The 26244-nt window shown below is 40.9% G+C and overlaps 1 protein-coding gene across 7 annotated transcripts; it reads left to right on the top strand.

Annotated features, from left to right (window-relative positions):
• Positions 1-360: 360 nt before the first annotated feature.
• c1qtnf6b (C1q and TNF related 6b) lies at positions 361-19677 on the top strand. 7 transcript variants are annotated; one of them, XM_034686963.1, is made up of 4 exons: positions 446-547; positions 673-741; positions 6925-7117; positions 18405-19677. In XM_034686963.1, exons 3-4 carry the CDS (start codon positions 6937-6939, stop codon positions 18950-18952), a joined length of 729 nt encoding a protein of 242 aa, XP_034542854.1. In that variant the 5' UTR covers positions 446-547; positions 673-741; positions 6925-6936; the 3' UTR covers positions 18953-19677. The 7 variants fall into 7 exon arrangements, with proteins under 7 accessions (XP_034542850.1, XP_034542854.1, XP_034542851.1 ...); XM_034686960.1 differs by having other exon boundaries at positions 673-745; XM_034686959.1 differs by lacking the exon at positions 673-741 and having other exon boundaries at positions 361-449.
• The last annotated feature ends 6567 nt before the right edge of the window (positions 19678-26244 follow it).

The raw sequence follows: 26244 nt of genomic DNA, 5'->3' as shown, positions 1-26244 counted from the left end.
AAGTAGCATGCAAAGCTTTTCTTTCAAAGTACCTCCTCCACTGCTGGCTTTGACTCTCTTATAAGTACTAAGAGTGATGGATGAGGAGTCAAAAGAGGGATGAAGGGGGAGGAGGGGAAGTTCAGGAGATGATCACAGGAGCAGAAAAAAGGAAGAAAAGGAGGGGACATGATATTGGAGACAAATTTGACTTTTGATGCACTTTGATGAGGGAGGGTGAAAGGTGTGTGTTCACATCTTGTGTGTGTGTGTGTGTGTGTGTGTGTGTGTGTGTGTGTGTGTGTGTGTGTGTGTGTGTGTGTGTGTGTGTGTAAAAAAAAAAAAAAGAAAGGAGAGAGAGGGAGGGAGGGAAAGAGGGAAAGAGGTTTCTCCTCAGTGGTTCCTCCTCTCAGTCTGACACCAGCAGTCTGTTTTTTTTCCTCCCCGGCTGAAGTGAGCTCCAGCAGCAGGTAAGAAACGCGACCAGGCTCTGTGACACGATCTGACACAACTCTGACAACTCAGCCGACACGACTCTGCAGAATAATCCTGCTGTGGAGCTTTAAAGGTAAAAGTAGTAGTAGAGGAAGAAACACCCGGCGGCGCGTTGGCGTGCTTGCAGGGACGTGCAGCATAGAAGAAGTTATTCACAAGTCTCCAACTCAGCAGCTTTTTTATCCTTTTTTCCAAAAGTTATCCCTTCTGCATCATCGTGCACGTTGACGCGCGCCGGCTCCCTGATACGCTCCTGAAAAGCGCACTGTGCGTAAGTGTGTGTTACAGTTTTAGTTGTGTGTGCGTGTGAGTGTGTGTGTGAGGTTATCCGGTTTGCAGCTGCATGCCAAACTGATGCTCTGGCTTTGTAGACGTGGCTCCCCCAATGAATTCATTATGAGTGTTATGCATGTGTGTTGTGGTTTGCAGGTCTATTGTGAATCAGTGTGTGCTCACTTCATTAGCAGCATTGATGGCACCGTGGTCGTGGTGTCAGCTGTGCACACAGCTCCGGGGGGAGTCATGATTGGTGGGCGAGGAAGGGTGAGTGCATGCGGTATCATAAGGTCATGGTGGGCTGAAGTCATTTTGGCACGTGTGTAGCTCCGGTTGCACAAAAATGTGCGAAAATACGAGGGTACCTGAACGTGCCAAACACATTACTGATAATTTTGTTAAAAAACATTTTTAAAGAGATCAGTCTCTTTTTAAAAATTGTCAAGATATTTCAATATTTGAAAAGTTAATTTGCAAAAAACAGATAACTCACTTTTAAAATGTTTTCAAAATGTTTCAAAAACATATTTTTTTATATTGCTAGCTTTATCAATATTATCAATCAACTGAAGTTAGGTGGCTTTGACTAAGTCAAAATGGCATTAATCATTAGAGGCTTGTTAAAAATGTAACTATTAAATATGTAAATAAAGAAGAAATGTGTTTTTTGAAAATGTATATGAACGGTGTCATCTGTTTTTGCAAATGAACTCTTCATTTGTCATTTAATTGCATCTAATAATTTAATAGTTGAAAGTTGTTTTCACCTGCATAACTAACCTGCATCAGATAATTGCCAAGAATTGCAACTAGGCTATATGTTAAGAGTAATATGGTCTGTAAATTAAAAGAACGTACCATACGTTTTTTTTAAGGTAAATCAGTGTTATTGGATTTTGCAACATCAGGTCATGAGAAAGCACAACCAGTGGTTTTATAAAAGCAGTGAGACGTTGAGTAATCAAGTGTAAAAAGAAGGAGATGTACTTTCTGAGTCCCCATGGGGAAATTAATTTGATTCCGCTCATTATTCATTTGCTGAAATACACACACACACATGCACAAACAGGATCCTATGATCATGCAATAATGGAGAGGCTGGGGGGGACTGCACATGGTTGAGCACAGGAGCAGTTAGGGGTTTGGTGCCTGGCACAAGAGCATCTTGGCAGTGGCCTGGAAGTGAACTTTCACCTCGCCAGCTACCAGTGCAATTTCCAGGACTTGAACCTGCAACCTTCCAGTTTTGAGGCCAAGTCTCTGCAGACTGAGCTACTGCCAAATAATAAACAGGTTTATAATTAGGATGTATTATGCATGCACAAAAATGTCAAGCCTAAAATGATGATCATGAACTTGCATAAGTAACTGTTAATGTTTCCCTCAACATTTGTCTGGCTGCAGACTCAGATAATACCTGTTATGTTTATATTCTAATATCAGTAGTCTGATAATATTATGTTGCAGTGCTCCAGTTGTTTCATTTTCTCACAGACATGCTCTATCCGTCATCTCAAATCCAGTTAACAGCCATCCATCACTCTAAAAGCTCCTGGGAATGTCTCTGTTATCCCCTGTTTATGTTCTTTTTTAGTTTGCTCTCTCATCCCAACGTTTGCTTTTGTTTTCTCTTCTCAATCCTCCCCTCAAGAGGATTTGTGATACACATGTGTGGGTTTAAGGGGGCAAAACACTAAGATGGATGGAAAGAAGACGGAAATGTAGGAGGATGGGGGATAGAAAGTGGGGAGCAGATTTACTGTAAATCCAAGAACAGAAACAAGGGTTTGTTTTAGCTTATCGTTTTGGTGGTTTGATCCCTGAATTCCACTCTCATCAACTTTCCCACAGCAGACTGCTGCTGCTTTGGGAAATATGCACTGATAAACCCACTGTACACCACCCCCTGCTCTCCAAATAGACAGATAAACTTGGCATTGGAGTGCATAATGAAGCATCTAGCACTTAAGGAATTTGACATTATTATTGTGGGATGGTGGAGACCAAAACAGAGAAAAAAGTAAAGGACAGAGAGGCCTGTACTTCAAACCAGGATTTTCAGTTCTTTAGGTAACGTCAGGGTTTACAAAGTTGGTTCACTTCTCAGATCAGCATGGTAAACTTTGCTGAATCCATAACCTACTCATCTTCTGAAAATCACTGAGCAGTAGATTCCCTTGATCCTGGAGCTCTGTGAGCTGATTGGTAGAGGGGAGGAAGGAGAAAGACTGACAGAACACTTTAGTAATGAAAGTTATTAATTGTGCCGATATCATCACACAGGGGATCCCAAAGTGTGGGTCAGGACCCCCTGGGGGGTCGCCAGACACAAATGCGGGGTCGTGAGATGTCTTCCAGAATGTTTTTTCTTCTTAATTATCTAAAAATAGTACATTTTATCCATTATAGTAACAAAAATATTGAAAAAAACAGTAGCTAAACTTGAAATAAAACCTTGAAAATAGAAAATGTAATGAGTTTTCTGCCTTTCTTTTTGCCAGATGACTCCTAAGTTTAGAGTTAGTAAACAGTTATATTATCAAAAGCATCAGTAAGCAGCAGGTTAATTCATAACAGCACAGGAAACACAACCACAGGCTCATGTAGGTAGGCTAATTTTCTGCAGAACAGCTAAATGAAGCCACATTAAATCACTTTGAGGGACAGCGGGGGTCGCAAGTCTTTGGCACCAATATTTTGGGGGGTTGCGGGCTGAAAATTTGGGAACCCCTGCTATAACAGAGACTGTAAGAAGCTCAACACCAAAGGCTTGAAGTTTTTGCAGGCCACTTATTGGGTGTAGAACAGCTCATGCATATGGCTTTGAATTGTGTTTTTATATCCATGTTTGTCATCACCATACTCCTCCATTTGATAGCTGAAATATTGCATCCAAAGCTCACTTAAGTAACACAGCTTAATGAAAAAAAAATCTGGAGTTTATATCATCAGATCTATTATGCGGTATAATGATGGGAAAGATAATGAGCCATAATTTGTGCATTCACTGGCAGTGTCTTTTCTTTTTCTGCCTTGTTCTCTCTTCAGCTGTGTTGATTTCACTCTGGATCACTGTGTGCCTAACTTCTTCAAATGTTTCTAATATCATAGTTTGCTCTGTTCTTGTAAAGATATGACGATCTGCTGTTAAACTCACTTTGTAGATAGAGTCCCCTGTTACTCTAAACTTCACAGTAGAAACAAACAAAATCAGTGATGCACCACTAAGAAACCAAACGCTTTGTAAACTCATTAGAGAAGGGTTTGAATGTTGCAGATGTTCATATCCTGTGTTTGTAAAACGTCCTCACGCCAGATTTAACCCAACATAAAACAAATACTACACGTAGTGTTGTAAGGATGCTTAAATATCCACTAAAATGTATCCTGTAATTCTTAATCAGTTTGTTTTATGTCACATCAGGGTCTCGTGTGACTCAGGAGGTCCCGGCCCTCAGGGATAATCCTTGTAACATATGCACTCAGTTTACCATGAGGCATTCTGGGTAACAACATCAAACAGGGGCCAGATGTTTTGTGTTACATAATGCAGAATACAGACCTACTATGGATGTCTTTGTATCCTTACAGTTTCATTCACTGCCGTCTTATTATTGTAAAGTTAATCTGAAATGAGTACACCTAGTATATTGATCAAGTTTTAATATCTTATTATGATGCTTCTAGTGTGTTATGTTGCAAACAAAGACATTTGAGTGTGTGGATCTGGGTAATATGAAGAGGTGTGACAAGGGTAACAGGTTCAACACCACATGTCGTCCTTGGACACGTGCATGAAAGTGTTCACTGCTTTCTTTACGTACAGAGAGTTCAATAATGGCTGATGTTTTTTCATCAGATTGAGTCCAGGTGTGCATAATGTGTACATATTGGAGGCCGCATAACTTCATCCTTCTCACTTTTCAAATCTGTAGCTTCTCTGCAGGACTCGTATTTCACTCTGGACCCCATATGAGAACTTCCAAGGCCACGAGACAATCTGTCATCTGTGTTTTTTTACCTTCAAACTGCAGTTTCCTTTTGGCCTTGGAAGCTAAAGGGAACATTCTTTGGAAATGTAGGAAACCACTAATACGACAAGACAGGGAAAAAACAAAAGCTGAAGTACCAACACGTCTGACAGACATCTTTCAACAGCTGCCAAAAGTTATCTGTGAAAGGATTATTAGAGATGAACAATTTGAAAGGCAGTGCACAAGGTTGGGACATATTCACGACTTTGGCTTCATCTCTATTACAATTTTACAAAGTATTAAGGCCTGGGTCCAGCTACAACCTCAAAATCACTGCTTCTTACCAGCTCCTATAGCTGGGTTGCAAAAGTTGTCTCCTTGCACTTCCTTGGTAGTGACCATTAAGTCAGTTTTAACTTGCTCTGTATGCTTAATTAAAAGACGGAGATGACAGAGTCATGGCAAGAAGCCAGGTTAGGTTGTATGCTCTACCCCTGAGCGCTATACATACGCTTAACTGCATTGGTATTGTAGAGAAAGCAGGCACTGCCAGTGCAAAAACAGGCATTAGTGGACACAGGCCCTGACTTGCTGCTGGAGAAAATGGTATCCCAATACATACATTTACAGCTGTTCCCATCTAAAGACTTTCATTGCAGATTATATTCATTATCTTAATACCTTTGGTTCAGAAGTAAATGGTCTGAATTCCAGGGCTGAATGAGAATTTAATAAACACAACTTTTGATGCTATGCTAGACAGGAACCAACTTCAAATCAACAAGTGCATGCACAGATGGCATTGCTTGCCAACAGAAAAAGCAGTTCTTATTTTGAATGTGACACCAAAAACTAATGGGGACTTAACGCTAATTCCACTTCAATTTAACATTGTTCCACCCCTGCTTCTGTTATTTAAACCATGCATTTTGAAGGTTGGTGGTCCCTTTGGACTCATTCAGTCAGCTTAAACCTGGCAAGTCTATGCTAGCTAGCTAAATAACTAACGGTTAAGTATTGTTTGTTGGATTCTGTGCTAAAACTGCATAAAACGTGTTTAATTCACTCAATTCAAACACAATGTATGCCTTCACAACCACTATGCTAAGACCCAAGCTTACCAAGACACTTCATTCTGACTGCTGTACCTTTAAAATTCTTGCTTTGCATGTCATATGAACTTGTACTTTACTCCATCTGAGGTATACCTCAGTGCCATAGGCGCTTCTAGTCCATTTTTGGTGGTGCTGAAGCACCTCTAAATTGAATCCCAGCACTCCTAAAATTTGAGAGATTTTTGATTTTTTTTTACTGTATGTCCTTTTTAACAAGCTACAAAAGTTTAAAAACCATACAGTACCTGGTTGAAAGGTAATATTTTAACAACAACAATACAGCAGCTCCACCGCATTTTACATGTTGTGCATTGCATTTCAAATTAAAGTCAAAAACAATAACTCCAATGTCAATTTTTTGTATTTTTGGTCCTTGCTATTGGGGGCTGGTTTACTCCAGAAACATACATACTGTTTATGTATATGTTGAGGAGCTGCTGTATCAAAATTATTTAATATTTATAAGCTGACCTCCCTAAAAGAGTAGGGCAGGGTATTCTACAGTTAGATCAAGCAGATGTTTAGACAGCAAACAACTTTATATCTGGGACTACTTGATCAATAATCAACTAGGTCTTCTGTCTTTCCAATGATTGACGGTTATAAGGGTTGACTATTAGGAGGCAGCTCTGTTACACGGCCTCCTCTGTGATTGATTGCTGCAGCATGAGGGCAAAAACATGAACGTTTTGCTTGTTTCCAAAGGGACAGAAATGCAAAATGATTACTGTCTGTAATCTCAATTCTTCAAAGACAATCCTCCAACTCGGCTGTCAGGAAAATGTACTCTTTGCCAGTTATCCACAGGAATGTCAAACGTACACTGCCAATTCAAACCCAAAAATGTTGGTTTGGGGTCGAGGGTTTTTCCGTTTTTTGTGCTGAACTTGTTTGACTTTTTGAAGTTCCTCTTGAATACTGATTTTTGTGATGAAGCTCCCGCTTGCTCCCATCCTCAAACAGGTTTTCAAGTCTACATATATGTTAAAAGTGTCCATTTGCAATACATTCATAAGGGTGAATATGCTCTATAAACATTCAACTTTAAACCTTGACCCCTCTCCTTTCTTTCTGTTTCACTCCAGGTTGTGACAGCCATGTTGACCCCATGTTTGAGGCTGCTTTTGCTCCTCCCCCTGGTCAGCAGTGTCCCCTCCCCCTCCCGATCTCCTTCCAGACTATGCAGGAGGTGCTGCGACCACCTTGAGCCTCCAGCAACCTCCACCAAATATCAGATGCCTGAGGTCCACACTGTCATCAACATGACCATCCTTAAAGGTACCAGAGCATGGATACGCTTCTTCTTATCTGGATGTTGTAATTCTTATTTTCAGGCAGCTAACTATATATCTGATGAAATGAGTAATCACGTATTTCATCGTAATGCAGCAGCTCTGCTGAAGTTCACACTGAAAGTTTATTGGCACTGAGACCACAGTTAGACTTTCCTTTTAACAATGAAGTAGGACTCTCAACCTGGAACCATTTAAAGAGTCAAACCATAATCAGCGTTTTGAAAAGAACCAGACTGCAGAGTAACAGTGACTTTAAAAAGCTTCTGACAGTGCATGTTTGAGGAAATGCCTTTTGATACATGAATTTTGTAAGCTATGATATTTGATTTTTTTGCACACTGGATTATAGCTCCAGTAAAGTTTTATTTTACAGCAAAAGTGGGAAAATTTCCTTTTCAGAAATCTCATATCTATCTAAAAACCACAGAAAATCACAACCTCATCATTTGTATGCATGTAGTCTGTCACTGAAGAGTATCACTATGCCAGTCTAGCTACCGATAACATGAAAACAAACTCCTAACTTCAGTTTACTTGTTACTTGTTACTGGATGTCTTCAAACTAATGTTTTGGAATTTGATTTGGAACACATCAATGGAAAATCTACAAGAACCACACATAGTTTCATACATGCATACATTACATTCATACCATAGATTGTATAAATAATGGACGTAGTATCCGTGACGTCACCCATCTGTTCCTGAGCGCTGTTTTGAAGCCAATTGTCAGCGGGAGCCATACTGGAAATGTTGAACTCAACTAAAATAGTGTGACGTAAAGAGGAGGGGTTTGAGCCTCCTAGCCAACAGCTATGTGTTCCCGCCTGCCGGTCAAGTCAGTCATTTTTGAGTTTTTTTGAACCAGGCTGTAAACATGTTTATTAAAGGGGACATATCAATATATATTGGTCTAAGAGGTCCCCAAAACATGTCTTTAAAGTTTATGCTCAAAAAAACACTTTGAAATCAGATTTTGGTCTGCCTGAAAATCCCTCTTCTTCATTCCTCATCAGAACACTCTGTTTTCTCTCTGACCACGCCCCCTCCGGAAGTGGATGTGCCTCGGCTCTCCAGCACGTTGATCTAATGTTTACATGTTGGCTGAATATACACGGCTGCTCAGAGATCGCGTTACTTCCACCCTCTGAATCTGATCCAGAATCTGATCCTGACGGAGAGGCGCCTGTAGCAGGACCTTTCTGAAGGATTGGTCACAGATTTAGTGTTTCTTGTTGTTTTATTTATCAGTATGTCGACGTGTGTCTTGGTACACAGCTACGAACATGTAGCTATGTGACTATGCTAACTAGCGCTAGCACTTACCCATGATAAATAAAAATCATCCACTAGATATTCAAATCTGCAGATGTGGGGAGTAAAACCGACCTCTACCAGAAAGGCAGCGGGACCTTTCTGAAGGATTGGTCACAGATTTAGTGTTTCTTGTTGTTTTATTTGTCAGTATGTCGACGTGTGTCTTGGTACACAGCTACAGCTACAGCTACAGCTACAGCTACAGCTACAGCTATGAACATATAGCTATGTGGCTATGCTAATTAGCGCTAGCACTTAAACAATGACAAATAAAAATCATCCACTAGATCTTCAAATCTGCAGACGTGGGGAGTAAAACCGACCTTTGTGTTTATTAAGACAGCCTACAACTAGCATGCCTCCCTCCTAAGCTCCTTGTTAGCACACATGTGTGCAGGTAATGAAAAACAGAGGAGGGGATTCAGTATTATTTTATACAGTCTATGGGCTGAACAAGCTCCGAGCTCTGACTCCGTGACAGACCGGATATTGTTGTTACGTAACAAAAACACGGAAGTCTGAAACGGCTGGTTTCACACACATTTACAGAAAGGTGTAGAAATCAGAACAGGGGCAGAATGGATTTTTTTCATTCTCGGGGGGTTTGTAGACATGCCAGGGACACATATTTCAGGTAGAGAACCATTAAAAAGTCAATTTTGCATGATATGTCACCTTTAATGCTTCAAAGATCATCTATTGTGAATTGGTGTGTATGTGGTTTCCGATGTTTCTGCAGCCAGCCTCAAGCAGATTCTCGGTGAATTGCAGTTTATAACACTTCTGCATGGGCTTCATATTTTGAGACCGGAGGTTGCCGCTTGTTTCATACACAACATGGCACACAGTAAAATAGATCCAATCTGAAAGAGATCTGCAGTTATTTTGACCAGGTCTGAAATAGACCCCTTACCAACTAGACCAGATCCAAACTGACCCTCTGGTCCCTGTCACATAGCCCGTTGAAGGCAGGACTGTTGTGCAAGTACTACACCTCTCTAATTTGTTTAATAAGGTGGAAAGAGGTCGGGGTTGGACAGGGAGTAACATAAGCGTTTGTGGCTTGTCATGCCTATTTTTTAAAACCTCAACATTGCCCCCTTAACTAATCTTGAGGCCTTCCCAAAAATGCTCTTTCCCAGGGCCTTATTGTGAATATGTAGACACAAGTGGTTATGTATGTTTTTACTTCTCTATATATTGCATAAGAACCTAAAACCCTGCTTTTAATTGAATTTCTCCAAAACAAAATACAGAATTAAGGCTGTTGAATTATACCTGTTTTTAAAATAATGTCTTCAAAAGAATGAAATCAGAAACAGAATCAGAATCAGAATCCTTTATTGTAGTGCTACAACAAACTTAATATTGCCACTCAACCCGAATGATGCACTCAGACAAATGAATACACACATTCAATAAGACAGGAGCCACCATAAAAACAATTGTCACAGTGTAATAAATAAATGTAAAAAGTGTCTATGTGCAGCAAAGTGCAGTGTATACTAGCGGCTAAAAAACATTTTTGGGTTTTTGTTTATTGAGTGTGCTGATGGCTGTGTGAAAGAAACTGTCTCTGAGTCTGCTGGTTTGGGATTTGGTAGTTCTGAGGCGTCTACCAGATGGTAACAGTTCAAAAAGGGGGTGACCAGGGTGGGAGGGGTCTGAAATGATGCTCTGTTGGTGTAGCATGAGGTGGCAAGTTCATCCAGAGGGGGCAGGGGACAGCCGGTGATCTTTTCTGCAGACCTGATGAGTCTTTGCAGAGCCTTCTAGTCCGCATGGTGCAGCCTGCATACCACACTGTGATACAGTACGTTAGGACACTCTCTATGGAATGTGCTTGATATCAAATACTGATATTATGCTGAAAATAAGAATTTGGGGGGCAGTATTAGAAAGATGGAGAAGATTTAGCAGCAGCAGCAGAAGAAGACTCAGTAACCAGCTAGCTAGCTAGTGTTTTACAACAGTGCTTAACTTGTTCTGCAGCACAGATCATGTTGGAGGAGATGACAGATGAAAGTGAGGTACTCTATGCACACTCAAAAAAAGTTTCCCTGCTAGTTTTTTGGGATTTCATAAAAAAGACTGTCAGTGTCTGTCACAGGGCTGGTGACGCAGATAAAACATGATTTTGGGGGCCCTGGTGGCCTAGCGGTCTAAGCGCCCCACATACAGAGGCCATAGTCATTGTCGCAATGGTCGCTGGCTCGATTCCCGACCGGTCGACCATTTTCCTGCATGTCTTCCCCCACTCTCTACTCCCCATGTTTCCTGTCTCTCTTCAGCTGTCCTATGGAATAAAGGCAAAAAGCCCAAAAATATAACTTTAAAACATGATTTTGAACATCATTAGAAACGATGATGACATGGAAGTTAGTAGATTGCGTTTCAAGTTCATGAGGTAGCGTGTCGCTCCACCCTTGGCAATGTTGTCCATGACATTGTGACATACCTAGACTGACTACAAAGTTATAACAAACCTGACTCAAACTCTGGAGTCTGGGAAACTTGAAGACTCATGGAAGTCTCTGCTCGTTACACAGTCCTGATTCACTTTGGAGTCTGTCTCGGTCACACTGTGACTATGTTGTGTGAGATGATGATGGTGTGTTTGTGCATCATGGTTCGTCCAAGTGTATGAAGGCCCAGGGGAAACCTAAAGAGTTTGGAAAATCTGACAAGAGAAACAAGTGATTAAAATATGAGGATTTCCCAGTCTCTAGACACCACACAATCACAGCTGGGGAGGGATTTGTCAGAACATGTGGATCCAATATCAGGAGTCTTAGCAGCCAACTGAACCAGATGAGTCCAAACCATGTGTCATCACTCTTCTGTTTTATCTGCTGGATCTCTGATAACTGGACATGCCAAGTCTGTTCTGACCCATGATCAACCCTCTGAAACAATCCAACTGCTGAACTGTGGAAAAGAAAAGTATTTCTCTCTCTCACACACACACACATCCATCCAGAGATGATGCATAGGCACACAAACAAAAAATGCCTTTCCATACTGAAAAACAACCCACAACTTTTCCACTGAGCTATCCAGATTCAGTTTCAATACCTTCATAAACTTTGTGTTCAGCAAAGAAACTTCCTCCAAGGAAAACTTTTAGAAGCACTCTGCCAGAAGGATGACCTGAAAAGTTCTCAGTAAGGGAGTTGAGCTTTCTGAACACATAGGACTGTTCACACTGTGACATGGAGTAGGTTGCGATCTTGAGGCAGCTACAGATTTTTCAAAATGTGCAACCATCACATATGATGTTTGTGTTTTTGTGCATTGTGCTGCATATATTAGAAGATAGGAAATAACATCCAAAAGATGGATTCATGCTAAAGCTGAAGAGTTGCATGTCATATCTCCGTTTAGTGCTCTTCTGTACAAAGTGCCAATAAAGCAGAATACAGATGTCCTACATTCCAGCTGTGCAATGAAGGAGGTCTCATAACGTGCATTTACCTGGCACTGAACCTGCTTATGTGGCAGAAAACATAAACTCACTTTTCTTCCCCGTGCTGCACTGATCCACTGACAGCTGACATTAAAACATACGCTGCTTTGATTGTGTTTGAGTTTGGGCGTGCTCCTGCAAAAAAGCTGCAGTGATTGGATTTAAAGAGCATAACCCACAATCAGTTTTTTCGGCCAGTCCCAAAGTTAGAGCGCAGTTTGCCAAGTTGTTTAAAAGAAACCAGAACTCTCCAACGTGGAAAAAGATGACCGTGAACCGTAACGTTTGACATCTTGTTTTTCTACATGTGCAGAATTAAAGTAGATTTCACCCAGCCTTGATGTATTGAGACACTTTATTATGCTTTTAGTTATATAAACCAGTTGTATTGCTTTTGCTGTGCTTTTCTTTTTTTTTCTAAGTGTTGTTTATGACTGAATTCTGTTGAATAAGGTCACTTAGCTTTTTGTTACTAGACCTTCAGTGTTTTTCTTGGACATTGTTGAGATAGTGGGGATCCCCAATTGGTTTGTTGAACTGCCTTTTTTTGAAGCCTCTGTATTTGGAGCTAAAAGTGACAATGTTTGGAGTAAAGGATGAAGGTGGAAAACAGTGAGGGGTTAGCATCCACAAAGTTATTGAAGCTGACCAGTATATGCCCGTGATTTTTTTGTGATGGTTGCTCACTAGAGTTGTTTATTTTTCATTCTAGAAGTTGAAGGAGGGCAGGTAAACTACACATCCCGGCTTACCCAAAACTGTGCACGTTTAGTCGGCTAAAAGATATGTGTTGTGCATCTCCCTCTCCCTTTGCATTGATCTCTGTGCCCCTCTTACCGCTCAGCTGGTGTCTGTCTATCATCAAGATTGTTTCCTGATGAGACTATCCCCTGACACCTGTATAACACCCAAAACTACAACTGTACATAAAACAGAGTCATAATTAAGGAAAATAGGGTCTATGGGCCTGATCAGTATATTAGGTACCCCAACAGAAGCGTGCCAAAAAAGTAGGATGGTATGGATTGGTAATTTTGGGACCCCTCCTCATTTTTAACAACAGAAATGCAAGTAATTCGGTATGGTATCGTGCCAAACTGAGCCTGACCACATGATGGAAACACAGCTAATGTAACTCCATAACCACTGCTCACTCTGTTTTTGATTAAAGATCAGATTTTTCATTTTTTGGTACTTTTTGATATGAATGTGCATAATTGGACATTATAAAGCATGTGTTAGTACTAAAGTATAGACAACCTTATCTATAATACTTCTTGGAAGCACATTTTAACACATATATAATATATTATATGACAGATATTTGCATTAAAGGTGACATATCATGCTTTTTTCATCAATATATATTGGTCTAAGAGGTCCCCAAAACATGTCTTTAAAGTTTATGCTCAAAAAAACACTTTGAAATCAGATTTAGGCATGTCTGAAAAGCCCTCTTCTTCAGTCCTCTTCAGAACACTCTGTTTTCTCTCTGACCACGCCCCCTCAGGAAGTGGATGTGGTCTCGGCTCTCCAGCACGTTGATCTAATGTTTACATGTTGGCTGAACATACACGGCTGCTCAGAGATCACATTACTTCAACCCTCTGAATCTGATCCAGAATCTGATCCTGATGGAGAGGCGCCTGTAGCAGGAACTGTCTGAAGGATTGGTCACAGATTTAGTGTTTCTTGTTGTTTTATTTATCAGTATGTAGACATGTGTCTTGGTACACAGCTACGAACATGTAGCTATGTGGCTATGCTAACTAGCGCTAGCACTTATCCATGATAAATAAAAATCATCCACTAGATCTTCAAATCTGCAGACGTGGGGAGTAAAACCGACCTTTGTGTTTATTAAGACAGCCTACAACTAGCATGCCTCCCTCCTAAGCTCCTTGTTAGCACACATCTGTGCAGGTAATGAAAAACGGAGGAGGGGATTCAGTATTATTTTATACAGTCTATGGGCTGAACAAGCTCCGAGCTCTGACTCCGTGACAGACCGGATATTGCTGTTACGTAACAAAAACACGGAAGTCTGAAACGGCTCGTTTCACACACATTTACAGAAAGGTGGAGAAATCAAAACAGGGGCAGAATGGAATTTTTTCATTCTCGGGGGGGTTTGTAGACATGTCAGGGACACATATTTCAGGTAAAGAACCATTAAAAAGTCAATTTTGCATGATATGTCACCTTTGAAACATCTCCAAAAGGCATCAACAAAAAAACAACAACAACAAATGAGCCAGAGAAGTTGAGTTCAGTGACTTGTCGCTTAGATTATACCATGCAGACAGCTCGGATATCTTTGAGCCTTAGAATACTCAAGACCAGAGAGTATCAGTATCAGTCACAGTTCACCCCTTGACAGTGTCATGAACAGAGAAAAGAATGATAAAGATCAACACTTTTGTTCATACAAGACTGTAAACATGTTTAATTCTGCAGTAAAGTTTAGCATTTGAATATGAGGCCTAATGGAGATGGACAGACTTTAATGGCATGCCTCGAGTGGCCACTCATGGATCTGCAGTTTGAGCTTCACGTTGGTTTCATTTCTTTCTTAGCCCTGGAGGTTTCCGTCTAACCCTAACCCATTCCTCTGTTCAATGGTCTTCAGTGTCTGGTTCTGCAACATGTTTCGATGTCTCGGTCTTACTGCCACAGACTGTTTTGATTGTAGTTCCCTGCTTTGACTTAGTCTCGTTCACTGTCTTTCTGTGTTCAATCGATGAAGAGGTCCTCTTGTTTTCTGTAAGCGAAGCAGAGGCACAGTGCGGAAAATCAACGGCTCACTTAAAAGCAGATGAGACCGGCTGAACGTTAATCAGAAGAGTAGCTCATGATGTTTCCCCTCATTTCACTCCTTGAACTTATCAAACATCACAGACATATCTCTGTCAGTGTTTGGGTGTCTTAAAGGTGACATATCATGCAAAATGGACTTTTTAATGGTTCTCTACCTGAAATATGTGTCCCTGTCTACAAACCCCCCAAGAATGAAAAAAATCCATTCTGCCCCTGTTCTGATTTCTCCACCTTTATGTGTGTGAAACGAGCCGTTTCAGACTTCCGTGTTTTTGTTACGTAACAACAATATCCGGTCTGTCACGGAGTCAGAGCTCGGAGCTTGTTCAGCCCATAGACTGTATAAAATAATACTGAATCCCCCCTCTGTTTTTCATTACCTACACAAATGTGTGCTAACAAGGAGCTTAGGAGGGAGGCATGCTAGTTGTAGGCTGTCTTAATAAACACAAAGGTCGATTTTACTCCCCACGTCTGCAGATTTGAAGATCTAGTGGATGATTTTTATTCATCATGAATAAGTGCTAGCGCTAGTTAGCATAGCTACATAGCTACATGTTCATAGCTGTAGCTGTGTACCAAGACACACGTCTACATACTGACAAATACAACAAGAAACACAGAATCTGTGACCAATCCTTCATAAAAGGTCCTGCTGCCTTTCTGGTAGAGGTCGGATTTACTCCCCAGGCCTGCAGATTTGAAGATCTAGTGGATGATTTTTATTTATCATGGATAAGTGCTAGCGCTAGTTAGCATAGCCACATAGCTACATGTCCGTAGCTGTGTACCAAGACACACGTCGACATACTGATAAATAAAACAACAAGAAACACTAAATCTATGACCAATCGTTAAGAAAGGTCCTGCTGCAGGCGCCTCTCCGTCAGGATCAGATTCTGGATCAGATTCAGAGGGTTGAAGTAACGTGATCTCTGAGCAGCCGTGTATATTCAGAGCCAACATGTAAACATTAGATCAACGTGCTGGAGAGCCGAGACCACATCCACTTCCTGAGGGGGCGTGGTCAGAGAGAAAACAGAGTGTTCTGAGGAGGACTGAAGAAAAGGATTTTTCAGGCATGTCAAAATCTGATTTCAAAGTGTTTTTTTGAGCATAAACTTTAAAGCCATGTTTTTGGGACCTCTTAGACCAATATATATTGATGAAAAAAGCGTGATATGTCACCTTTAATAATGGTTACTCTTGTGTAATATCCAAAAGAACAGTCAGGATTACAATAGGACATTTATGTTGTTTTTAGATCTTCAGATAAAGAATCAGTCTGGTTTACAGGCATCTGGCACAGAGGTGCTGCTAAGCTGCTGTTAGTGGAAACTGCTGTAACTCCCCCCTCTGGGCTCTTTGTGTGGACACTGGTCACAGCTGCACGGATCATGAACAGACTGAGCATCTGTGCAGAGGATCACTGGTATTTACCTCAGGTCTGCAGGAAGTGTTGGTCATAGTGAACGAGGGCAGCGCTCAGCAGTTTCTTCCTGTGTGGTTCAACCAGCCCACAGGCGTTTAATTTAGGACTGCATTAGAGGTCTGGGTTAAAAAACTATCCTTAACACACGAGAGCAACATTTATTTTGTGCCTCACAGGCATGAAATCACTTCTTTTCCTTTTTGAAGCTTGCTTTATTTTGCTCTGTTTTTTGAAAACCCTGACAGAGCCACATATAGTTATTTAAATGAATAAGATCACAGAGTTGTCACTTGCTTTTCCTCCAACCAAGTCTCTTTTGTTTTGTTCACTCCTGCTTATCACGAAGGAAGTGTTTGCTGTGCTCAAAGGACTTTTCTTTAATTGTGAAAGCTGTTTGTCGTGATATGGTGATGAATTCCTGTAAACATTGTCACCTCAAAATCACAGCAAAGAGGCTTTTGTGTACTTGGAACAATAACAGCAGTCAAAATGTTAAAATAAGCAGCAAGGTTTCAGTCAAGAGTGGCAAAAGGAGAACGTTCAGGAGCGCATTAATCATTTTCAAAGGCTGCTGTCAGGTCACACGGTGTCTTAAAATCCAAACAAACAATGAGTTTTTTGAAGCAGCAAAACAGGAAACATGGAGGAAGTGCTGAAAGAAAAGATCGGCTGAGGAGTAGCACACCTAACTGTGCATTTAATGTAACTGCAGTTCCTACGCTTACATCATCAGAGGTCAAAGAAGTTCAAATGTAAAATAAAAAATGTGTCTGACTCGGTGTGTTGAACTCCTGGCATGTTCACATTTTTTCAGACTGACCCCCCCAAAAACATTTCCCTGAGAACATTTTGTCTGGCCGTCCGAAGGCTCACAGATTTAAGATGAGTATCGGTTTAACTGAATTGCTTTAGATTTATAAGAGGGATTTAGAATGACTGATGTGAAAGCCTTGCTGCAATCTGTGTCCATATCTGATTTGTAACTGTTATGAAAGACAATAAAAAAAGCTTGGTGCACGTCAAGATGAAAGGTTTGAGCGAGAGCTTTAATTGATTGACTTAATTTACTCAGTAGCAAGCTGCATTTCGGTAAATGGATATTTGGTCTCTATAAATCATGAATATTCTTTCTGTGATTCAAAACTCATGTGGGACAGCCAATCAGGGTGAAATCATGAAGCCTAAACTAGCTTGTCTTTTTTTTTTTAAGTTATATTTTTAGGGAATTTTCACCTTTTAATAGACAGGACAGCTGAAGAGAGACAGGAAATGTGGGGAGTGGAGAGTGGGGGATGACATGCAGTTGATGGTCAAGGCTGGAATTGAACCTGCAACCTCTGCAACGAGGGCTGTAGCCTCTGGTTATGGGGTGCACGCTCAGACCGCTAGGCCAACAGCGCCCCCTTGCTTGTTTTTTTAATGGGCGCAATGCAGACTCATTTCAACCTCACCTGAATTTATAGTAGAAGTAGAATGAAGTGGACTTGAGGTCTCTAGCTCAGTGCAGGGTTCCCACGTGTCCTGGAAAACCTGAAAAACCTGGAAAACTGTTGACCAGTTTTCCAGTACTGGAAAACACCTGGAAAATGGGAGAAAAAGTTAATTGTCCTGGAGAATCACGTATTGTCCTGGAAAATTATTTCAACAAGACTGAGTGCGACCTGACATGATTAAAAAAACACATTCCCATTCATTGAAAGCTGAGTGCACGCTGTGCTGGAAAAGACAGCGCCACAGACCGGTCATGCTGTGCAACTTTTGTCACATCTTTTCTCCCTCACTGGTCATAATCATGCATTCAAATAAAACAGGGGTCTATTGTTTCTATTGTATGGTAAATTTACTTTGTGGAGTGCTCTTTTGATTCAAGGAGTCTTATATTTAAGTTACAGAGTGACCAGTGGTGTTGGGCAGAGAGCTTGGGGGTCTGTGCCTCACTACTTTCCCTGCAGGTTGAGAGCTCAATTACCGTACTGTAGCTAGTAGGAGTGCAAAGTCCTGATAGTGAAAACAAGCAAAACGAAAAGAGCGACACAGCTGCACAGAAACTGCATGTTGTAGACATCGCTGATTACAACAGACATCGCCACGCACATCTTCAAAACTTCACTGGAAATGTCCTGGAAATTGATCCCTGGAAAAGAGTGGGAACCCTGTCAGTGAATGTTGTTACTTTCAGATTATGGCCCTGATGTTTCAGTCTACATCACTCCCTTCTGTTTCTTCTTTTCCTCTAAGGTGATAAAGGAGACAGAGGCGACAGAGGCACACCTGGAAAGGCTGGCTTAGATGGACCTACTGGCTTCCGTGGACCCATTGGCCCCAAAGGCAGCAAAGGCCAAGCGGGTGTTCCCGGCGATCCCTGCAAGATCCCTCACTCTACCTTCTCGGTGGGTCGTCGCAAGTCCCTGCACAGTGTGGACTACTACCAGGCGCTGGTGTTCGACACAGTCTTTGTCAACATCCACGAGCACTTCAACATGTTCAAGGGAAAGTTCTACTGCTATGTTCCGGGGATCTACTTCTTCAACGTGAACATCCACACCTGGAACTTTAAGGAGACCTACCTGCACCTCATGCACAACAACAAGGAGCAGGTGATCCTGTACGCTCAGCCCAGCGAGAGGTCCATCATGCAGAGCCAGAGCGTCATGATGAACTTAGCTCTGAATGACGAGGTCTGGGTTCGACTCTACAAGAGGGAGAGGGAGAATGCTGTTTACAGCGATGATGTGGATGTTTACATCACCTTTAATGGATACCTGGTGGCGCCTGGTATCCAGTGAAGACAGACGAAACAGGATAATGACAGGAGTGGCAGAATCTCTGGGATTATTTGGTCTTTTTGCCATGGATACTGCTCTATGCAAAGAAAACAGAGCCACGTAGAACACATTGCAAGTTTGGTGCTTATTAAATATTCCTTTCAGACTGGAGAGGAACAAACTGAACGTTTATAATGAGGCTGCCCAAAAACTTCAAGGATAGAAAGGAGCAGTTGAAAAGAGAAAGGTAGCACAGCCTGGATTAGGAAGGAATGTTGAATTACTTCCTGAATTACCAAGAAAAAAACCCCACCTTCCTCCATCTGAGCTGTGCTACTTTTACTCTTCGATCACTTTGTTCAGGGACTTTGTGTGTGAACACGAGTTATGTCAGGAAACATATGTCTGTGCAATCAGTTATATATTTGTGACACGGTGCTTCTTTATGAATCCTGACTGTTTGCTTATTATTAAATGATTCCATTGTGCCTTTTGGAAGAACACAAGAAGTCAGTTCCCAATCCCGTCCCAATCAATCAATGATGGTGCTTTCACTCCTGCCTTATTTAGTATCGACTTCTTGAACTTCCTGTTACTCCAAACCAACTTTAAAAGCTTTGGCTGAAGTTTTGAACTGAGCAGCCGTACTTTCTTTGCACATAAGAGATAACTGAGCTGGGAACCACTTTGTTTTTTATTGTGAAAACATGTTTTGTTCGTGATGTAATTAAAATTGTAATTCAAAATCTAATCACAAATGTCATTACTCATGGACATTTCAGATATCTCTGTCACCGTTCTCATTCGAACTCCTCCCCTTAATAAAACCAAACTATCTGCATAGCAAAAATAAAGGGATTTTTTTTTTGTCTTGTTTTTGGTGAACTGACCCCTTAAACATGATTTACACTGATCAGCCATAACACCATGACCACTAACAGGTCAAGTGAATGTCATGGATTATCATTTTCTGTGGCATCTGTTTGGGTGAACATTTTTGTCCTTGAGGTCGATGTTCGAAGCAGAAAAAATGTACAAGTGTAAGAATGTGAGCGACTGTGACAAGGAACAAATTCTGATGTTGAGACTGGGTGAGTTGGGATGCTGGTGGCCTAGCGGTCTAAGCTCCCCATGTTTCCCCATAGTCCTCGTCGCAGAGGTTGCTGGTTCAATTCCCGGCTGGTTGACCATTTACTGCATGTCTTCCTCCATTCTCTACTCCCCACATTTTCTGTCTCTATTCAGCTGTCCTGTCCATTAAAGGCCAAAATGCCCAAAAATATAACTTTAAAAAAAGAGACTGAGTGAGCATGTCCTAATCTGCACCTCTTGTTGGGTGTTCTCGATCTCCAGTAGTCAGAGCCTATCAAAAGTTGTCCAAGAAAGGAAAAGAAGTAGCTAGCTACAGGGTCATGGGAAGCCTAGGGTCATTGTTGCTTCTGAAGAGTGAAGGTTTGCTTATGTGGTTCGATCTAGCATAAGAGCTACTGGAGCTCAAAATGCTGGTGTCAGAGCACACAGTGCATCACAGTTTGTTGTGTTTGTGGTGGTGTAGCTGCAGAGCGGTCAGGATGTCCACCACTGAAAACACCTACAATGAGTATGTGAGCATCAGAACTGGACCACAGAGGTTGGCCTGAAGGAACACCACAGTCATGACTTGGTCTCCAAATTCCCCAGATCTCAATTCAGTCCAGAATCTGTGTGATGTAATGGACAAACAAGTACAGTCCACGGAGGCCTCACTTCACAACATCCAGGATTTAAAGGATCTGATGCTAACGTCTTGGTGCCAGATACAACGGCACCCCTTTAGAGGTCTGGTGTAGTCCATGTCTCCTAAGGTCAGGGCTGTTTTTATAGGAGTATATAATATTATGCAGGTGGTCATGATGTTCTGGCTGATCGGTGTACATTCCCAACAAATCCACCTGAACAAAAGGTGCTTCATTAATGTATGCAATAAAGCATTATGTCTTAATGTTTGAATATCAGTCGTCTTATGAGACTTCAAACTGCAGAGCAGTTTGTGTAAATACTTGTATGATATCTCTCTTTCTTTACTACATCAGTGCTACCACACATTGTTTTGCTGGATGGTGTGTGTGTGTATGAGTGTGTGAGTTTGTATTTGTTCCTTCACTTAAGTCTCTCTTTGTACTGTAAGGCAAGGCAAGGCAGCTTTATTTGTATAGCGCATTTCATACACGAGGGCAACTCAATGTGCTTTACATTAACACAAAAGCATTGGAGACATTCAGACAAGCATAAAAGAACATAATTAAAATGACAAATATGATAAAACAGAAAAGAAAAGGAAAATTAGAAATATATTAAAGATTACATTAAAATTTTAATTTAAAGTGGGTTAAAATAATCTAAGATAGGAAGGCAGAGGTAAATAAAAAAGTCTTAATCTTTGATTTAAAAGAGGTGAGAGTTTGAGCAGACCTACAGCTTTCAGGGAGCTTGTTCCAGATATGTGGTGCATAATGACTAAACGCTGCTTCACCATGTTTCGTTCTGACTCTAGGAACTGAAAGCAGACCAGTACCTGATGACCTCAGAGGTCGAGGTGGTTCATAAAGTAGTAGCAGATCAGCAATGTATTTTGGGCCTAACCCATTCAGTGCTTTATAAACCATCAGCAGGATTTTAAAGTCTATTCTCTGACAGACAGGAAGCCAGTGTAGAGATCTAAGAACTGGAGTAATGTGGTCTACTTTTTTGGTCCTTGTTAGGACTCGAGCAGCAGCATTCTGTATGAGCTGCAGCCGTCTGATGGACTTTTTAGGGAGTCCTGTAAAGACCCCGTTACAGTAGTCTAGTCTGCTAAAGATAAATGCATGGACGAGTTTTTCTGCATCCTGCTGAGACATAAGTCCTTTAATCCTTGATATATTCTTAAGGTGATAGTAGGCTGACTTTGTAATTGTCTTAATGTGGCTGCTGAAATTAAGGTCTGAGTCTATGACTACACCAAGGTTTCTGGCTTGGTTTGAACATTTCATCATTGCAGATTGGAGCTGAGCAGTAACCTTTAACCTTTCTTCCTTGGCTCCAAAAACAATCATTTCAGTTTTTTCTTTGTTTAACTGAAGAAAGTTTTGGCTCGTCCAGTCATTGATTTGTTCAATGCATTTACTCAGTGTTTGTATGGGACTATAATCCCCTGGTGATATGGTGATGTAAATGTGTGTGTCATCTGCATAGCTATGGTATTTTATTTGGTTGTTTCTTATTATCTGACCTAAGGGGAGCATGTAGATGTTGAATAGTAGAGGCCCCAGAATGGATCCTTGAGGTACTCCACATACGATTTTCATCCGCTCAGATGTGTATTTACCTATAGACACAAAATAGTCCCGGTCATTTAAATAGGACTTAAGCCAATTTAGTACTGCACCAGAGATTCCCACCCAGTTTTCAAGTCTGTCCAGTAGTATCTTGTGGTCAACTGTGTCAAAAGCAGCACTGAGATCAAGTGATACCAAAACTGAGATTTTGCCGTTGTCTGTGTTTAAATGAATATCATTGAGGACCTTGACTAGAGCGGTCTCTGTGCTGTGATGTGATCGGAATCCTGATTGGAAGACATCAAAACAGTCATTTATCATTAGATAATTGTTCAGTTGTTGAAAAACAGCTTTTTCAATAATTTTACTTAAAAAAGGGAGGTTTGATATCGGCCTATAGTTGTTCATTTCTGATGCATCTAAATTGTTCTTCTTCAGGAGGGGTTTAATTACTGCTGTTTTCATGGCCTGGGGGAAGACACCTGTAAGAAGAGACATGTTGACAATTTGAAGCAGATCCGAGGTCATGCAGTCTGAAACCTTTTTGAAAAATGGTGATGGTAGAATGTCAAGGCAGCAGGATGAGGATTTCAAATGCTGTATTATATCTTGTAGGTTTTTGTAATTTATTGGATTAAATTGTGTCATAGTGATTGAGTTGTTTTTTGGTGGACACACAGATAACACATTCCCAGTACCTCGTACAGTAGTGCTGACTGCTTGTCTGATTTTCTGAATTTTGGCGGTGAAGAAGAATGCAAATTCATTGCAGGCCTTGGTAGATAAGTGTTCAGAGGCCACTGGCACAGGGGGGTTTGTTAGCCTGTCGACTGTAGCAAACAGGGCGCGTGCATTATCTTTGTTTTTGGAGATAATGTCTGAGAAGAAGGTCTGCCTTGACTTTTTCAGTTCTAGATTAAACATGTGAAGTCTTTCTTTATAAATGTCATAATGAACCTGAAGCTTTGTTTTACGCCACCTGCGCTCAGCTTTTCGACATTCCTTTTTTTCATGTTTGACCTGCATGGTATTCCTCCAAGGCGATTTTTTCTTATTGGAGACCACTTTTAATTTAGTTGGTGCAATGGAATCAATAATGTTTGTAATTTTTAAAGTGAAATCTTCTACAAGTTCATTTGCAGAGAACCTAGAGAGGGGGGTTATGGAAGAGAAAGCCTGAATAAATATATCACTGGTACTTTCAGTAATGTAACGTTTTGAGATAACCTCAGTTTGAACATTAGTGTTCACAGATAAATCACTTTCAAAGAAAACACAGCAGTGATCAGAGAGAGCAACATCAGATACCAGAACCTTGGAAATGTTTAGACCCTTGGAGATAACCAGCACTCAGACACAAAAGAACACTTGATGATGAAAAATTAAACATTTTCCAGAATTTCACATGAAATCACAAGCCTGTTTGTTTTATTAAACTGATAAATGATCACTTTCTTAAACCACAAAAACACCCATCATCACACTTCTTCAGGGGAATCTCCTGACACACTAATTCTTTACAAATGATACGGACCAGTTTAGAACTTGGCTCCCGATTAATCCACTCAAGCCTGTGAGGGAACGGGTATTTAAGATTTAACCCCCAGAACTGGCCAAGTTTCCAAAATGAATAAACTAACAAACAAATAAACCCCATCTTAAACTCTCTGAGACAGCGGATGGCTCTGCAGCATGCCAGCTCCATCTGTTCGGCCATATCCCTCCCATTAGCCGTAATGCCGTCCTCAGGGAGAACTTTGCTGGAGGAAAGCAGACTGCAGCGTTGTAAATACTTTAAGCCTTGAGTGGAGATCTGAAAAGCTCTACAGGGATACAAAACAGGACATCTGAACAGTTTCCTGGATCATCAGCTCGGACCAATGCGGGCTGTTGCAACATGCACAGTCAACAAGCTGTTTCTTAAATGAGCCGTGGATTATTTGGTTTACCTGTGGTGTGTAACAAACCTAGTTTGTGTTTGACTAACCCATGTTTGCTGTTAATGACAGAATATCCACAATATCTACCCACTATTTAAATCAAGATATTTCTTGTAAAGGGGCAATCAAACCATCTCAATTTAAATGCTTTATCAGAGGGGTTTAAAAAATGACATTTGCAAAATTCCAAGGAAAAAAAGTCCTGTGAATAAAGCTCCTGTAAAGAGCTTTCAGATTGTGTTGATTCTGGCGCCCCCTGTGGTAAAAGCCATACCTCTTATTCCTTCACTGATTTTGTTCTGTATAGTGCTTTTAAACAACAAATCTCCTCCTGCTTTACTCTCACACCAAAATGTGTTACTCATCTAAACTCTTGTGGACAATTAAATGACTTATTGACGGCAACGTAGACCTTCCCCCCACCAGAGGCACCATAGAATAAAAATCACTGTTTATAAATAGTCAGTCTGAATATTGATGGTCTCATTTGCTTTTGTTGCTTTCATAAAGAGGCATCTGTTTGGGAGAGAAGGCCCAGAACGCAGTGGAGGGATTATATCTCTCGCCTGGTCTGGGATCACCTCAGGATTCCCCAGGAGGAGCTGGAAAGTGTTGCTGGGGAGAGGGATGTCTGGGTTGGTTTGCTTGGACTGTTACCCCCGCGACCAGACCCTGGATAACGGAAGAAAATAAATGGATGGATGGATGGATGGGACATCTGTGTTAAATTCTGTCTATTTTGTAACAAGGTAATAAAAAATACTCACAGGAGTTTCAAATTGAGAGTATAAAGGTAGGAAATTGATCATACTTCTATCATGAAATCATCCTAATAAGACTGTTTCGTAAGATAATCACTTTGGAGGGTATTCAGTCATGAGAGTTTGAATGTGTTCCTCAGTGTTTGACATTCAGTATCACACTGTACCGCTAAATATAGTGTCATTTAAGTGCAACAGCAACACAGTGGTTTAAAACAACAGCTGACTAAAGTACAAGATGAAATGTAAAAGCTTTGTTATAAATGTGTTTAATGGAACCAAATGTGTCCCTAAACAATTTGAACCAATTTGTTCCACTTTGTTTCTCATCATATATTTCAATATTACTGCACTTAAAGTTTCCTCACTGTCAGTCGCAGTGATGAGCCCAATTAACTGAACTTCATGACAGCGTTGAAAACAACTAGCCAGCTGTTGTTTCACACAATCCTCTAAAACAATCAAGCAGAGTGAACTCTCATGACAAGTTTAAAACACTAAAATGAATGGTAGGATATATCCTCCAATATGTTGCATTGTGAAGCCTCTGCACAGGACCCAGGTAAGAACTACAATTTGTACATAATACATGATGTACTTCACAAACAACTGTCAACAAAACACTACACTGCAAATGTGAAATGATTCAGAAACAGGACGCATGAAAGCAGCACTATTATTTCTCATCAAGTCATCCAAAGTCATCACTCCTAGCTGCTAGAATCTGAGTTACCCTTGTACAGGAGGTACTGGTCCAGCTCTCTGTTTAAAAGGTCTGATCCTCAGCCCCCACTGGAATCGCCTAGCTTCAAACTCACCTCCATACAGACTACTATCCTGCTTACTCTTACAAGACACTCAGCAGAATAACCCTTGTGCTGAATATAACTGCCAGCCCCCCTGTTCTCATCAGCTCCCCTCTAAATGTTCTTGGCACTCGATTCGGTTGCTTGGATAAAAATGACTTGGATGTAAGTCCCAAGGATAAATGAACTTTTTGTGGTTAAGGAATTCAATAAGAACCATTATAAAGATGCAAAACATACTATACATCTAGACCATATGAGTAACAACTTAATCAGATGATCAAACTCAGATGGTTCTTGATGTGCTGAGTCATTCTGACTCCTCTGTTTCTCTCATACTCAGGCCTCCTCTCACATTAGGTCTCATTTCCTGCATTGTGTCTGTACCTGGCTTTTGCTGTAGGCCTGGATTGTGAGGATTGTGACTTCAACCTATCTTGACACCACCAAGACTGTTTTCCACAGATCCTGATGTTTTTGATGTCCTTGTCTGAAATTCTGTGAAATATC

This window comes from Notolabrus celidotus, chromosome 7 (genome assembly GCF_009762535.1).
Source record: "Notolabrus celidotus isolate fNotCel1 chromosome 7, fNotCel1.pri, whole genome shotgun sequence".
Classification (NCBI taxonomy): Eukaryota; Metazoa; Chordata; class Actinopteri; order Labriformes; family Labridae; genus Notolabrus; species Notolabrus celidotus.
This window is presented reverse-complemented; position numbering and strand designations above follow the sequence as displayed.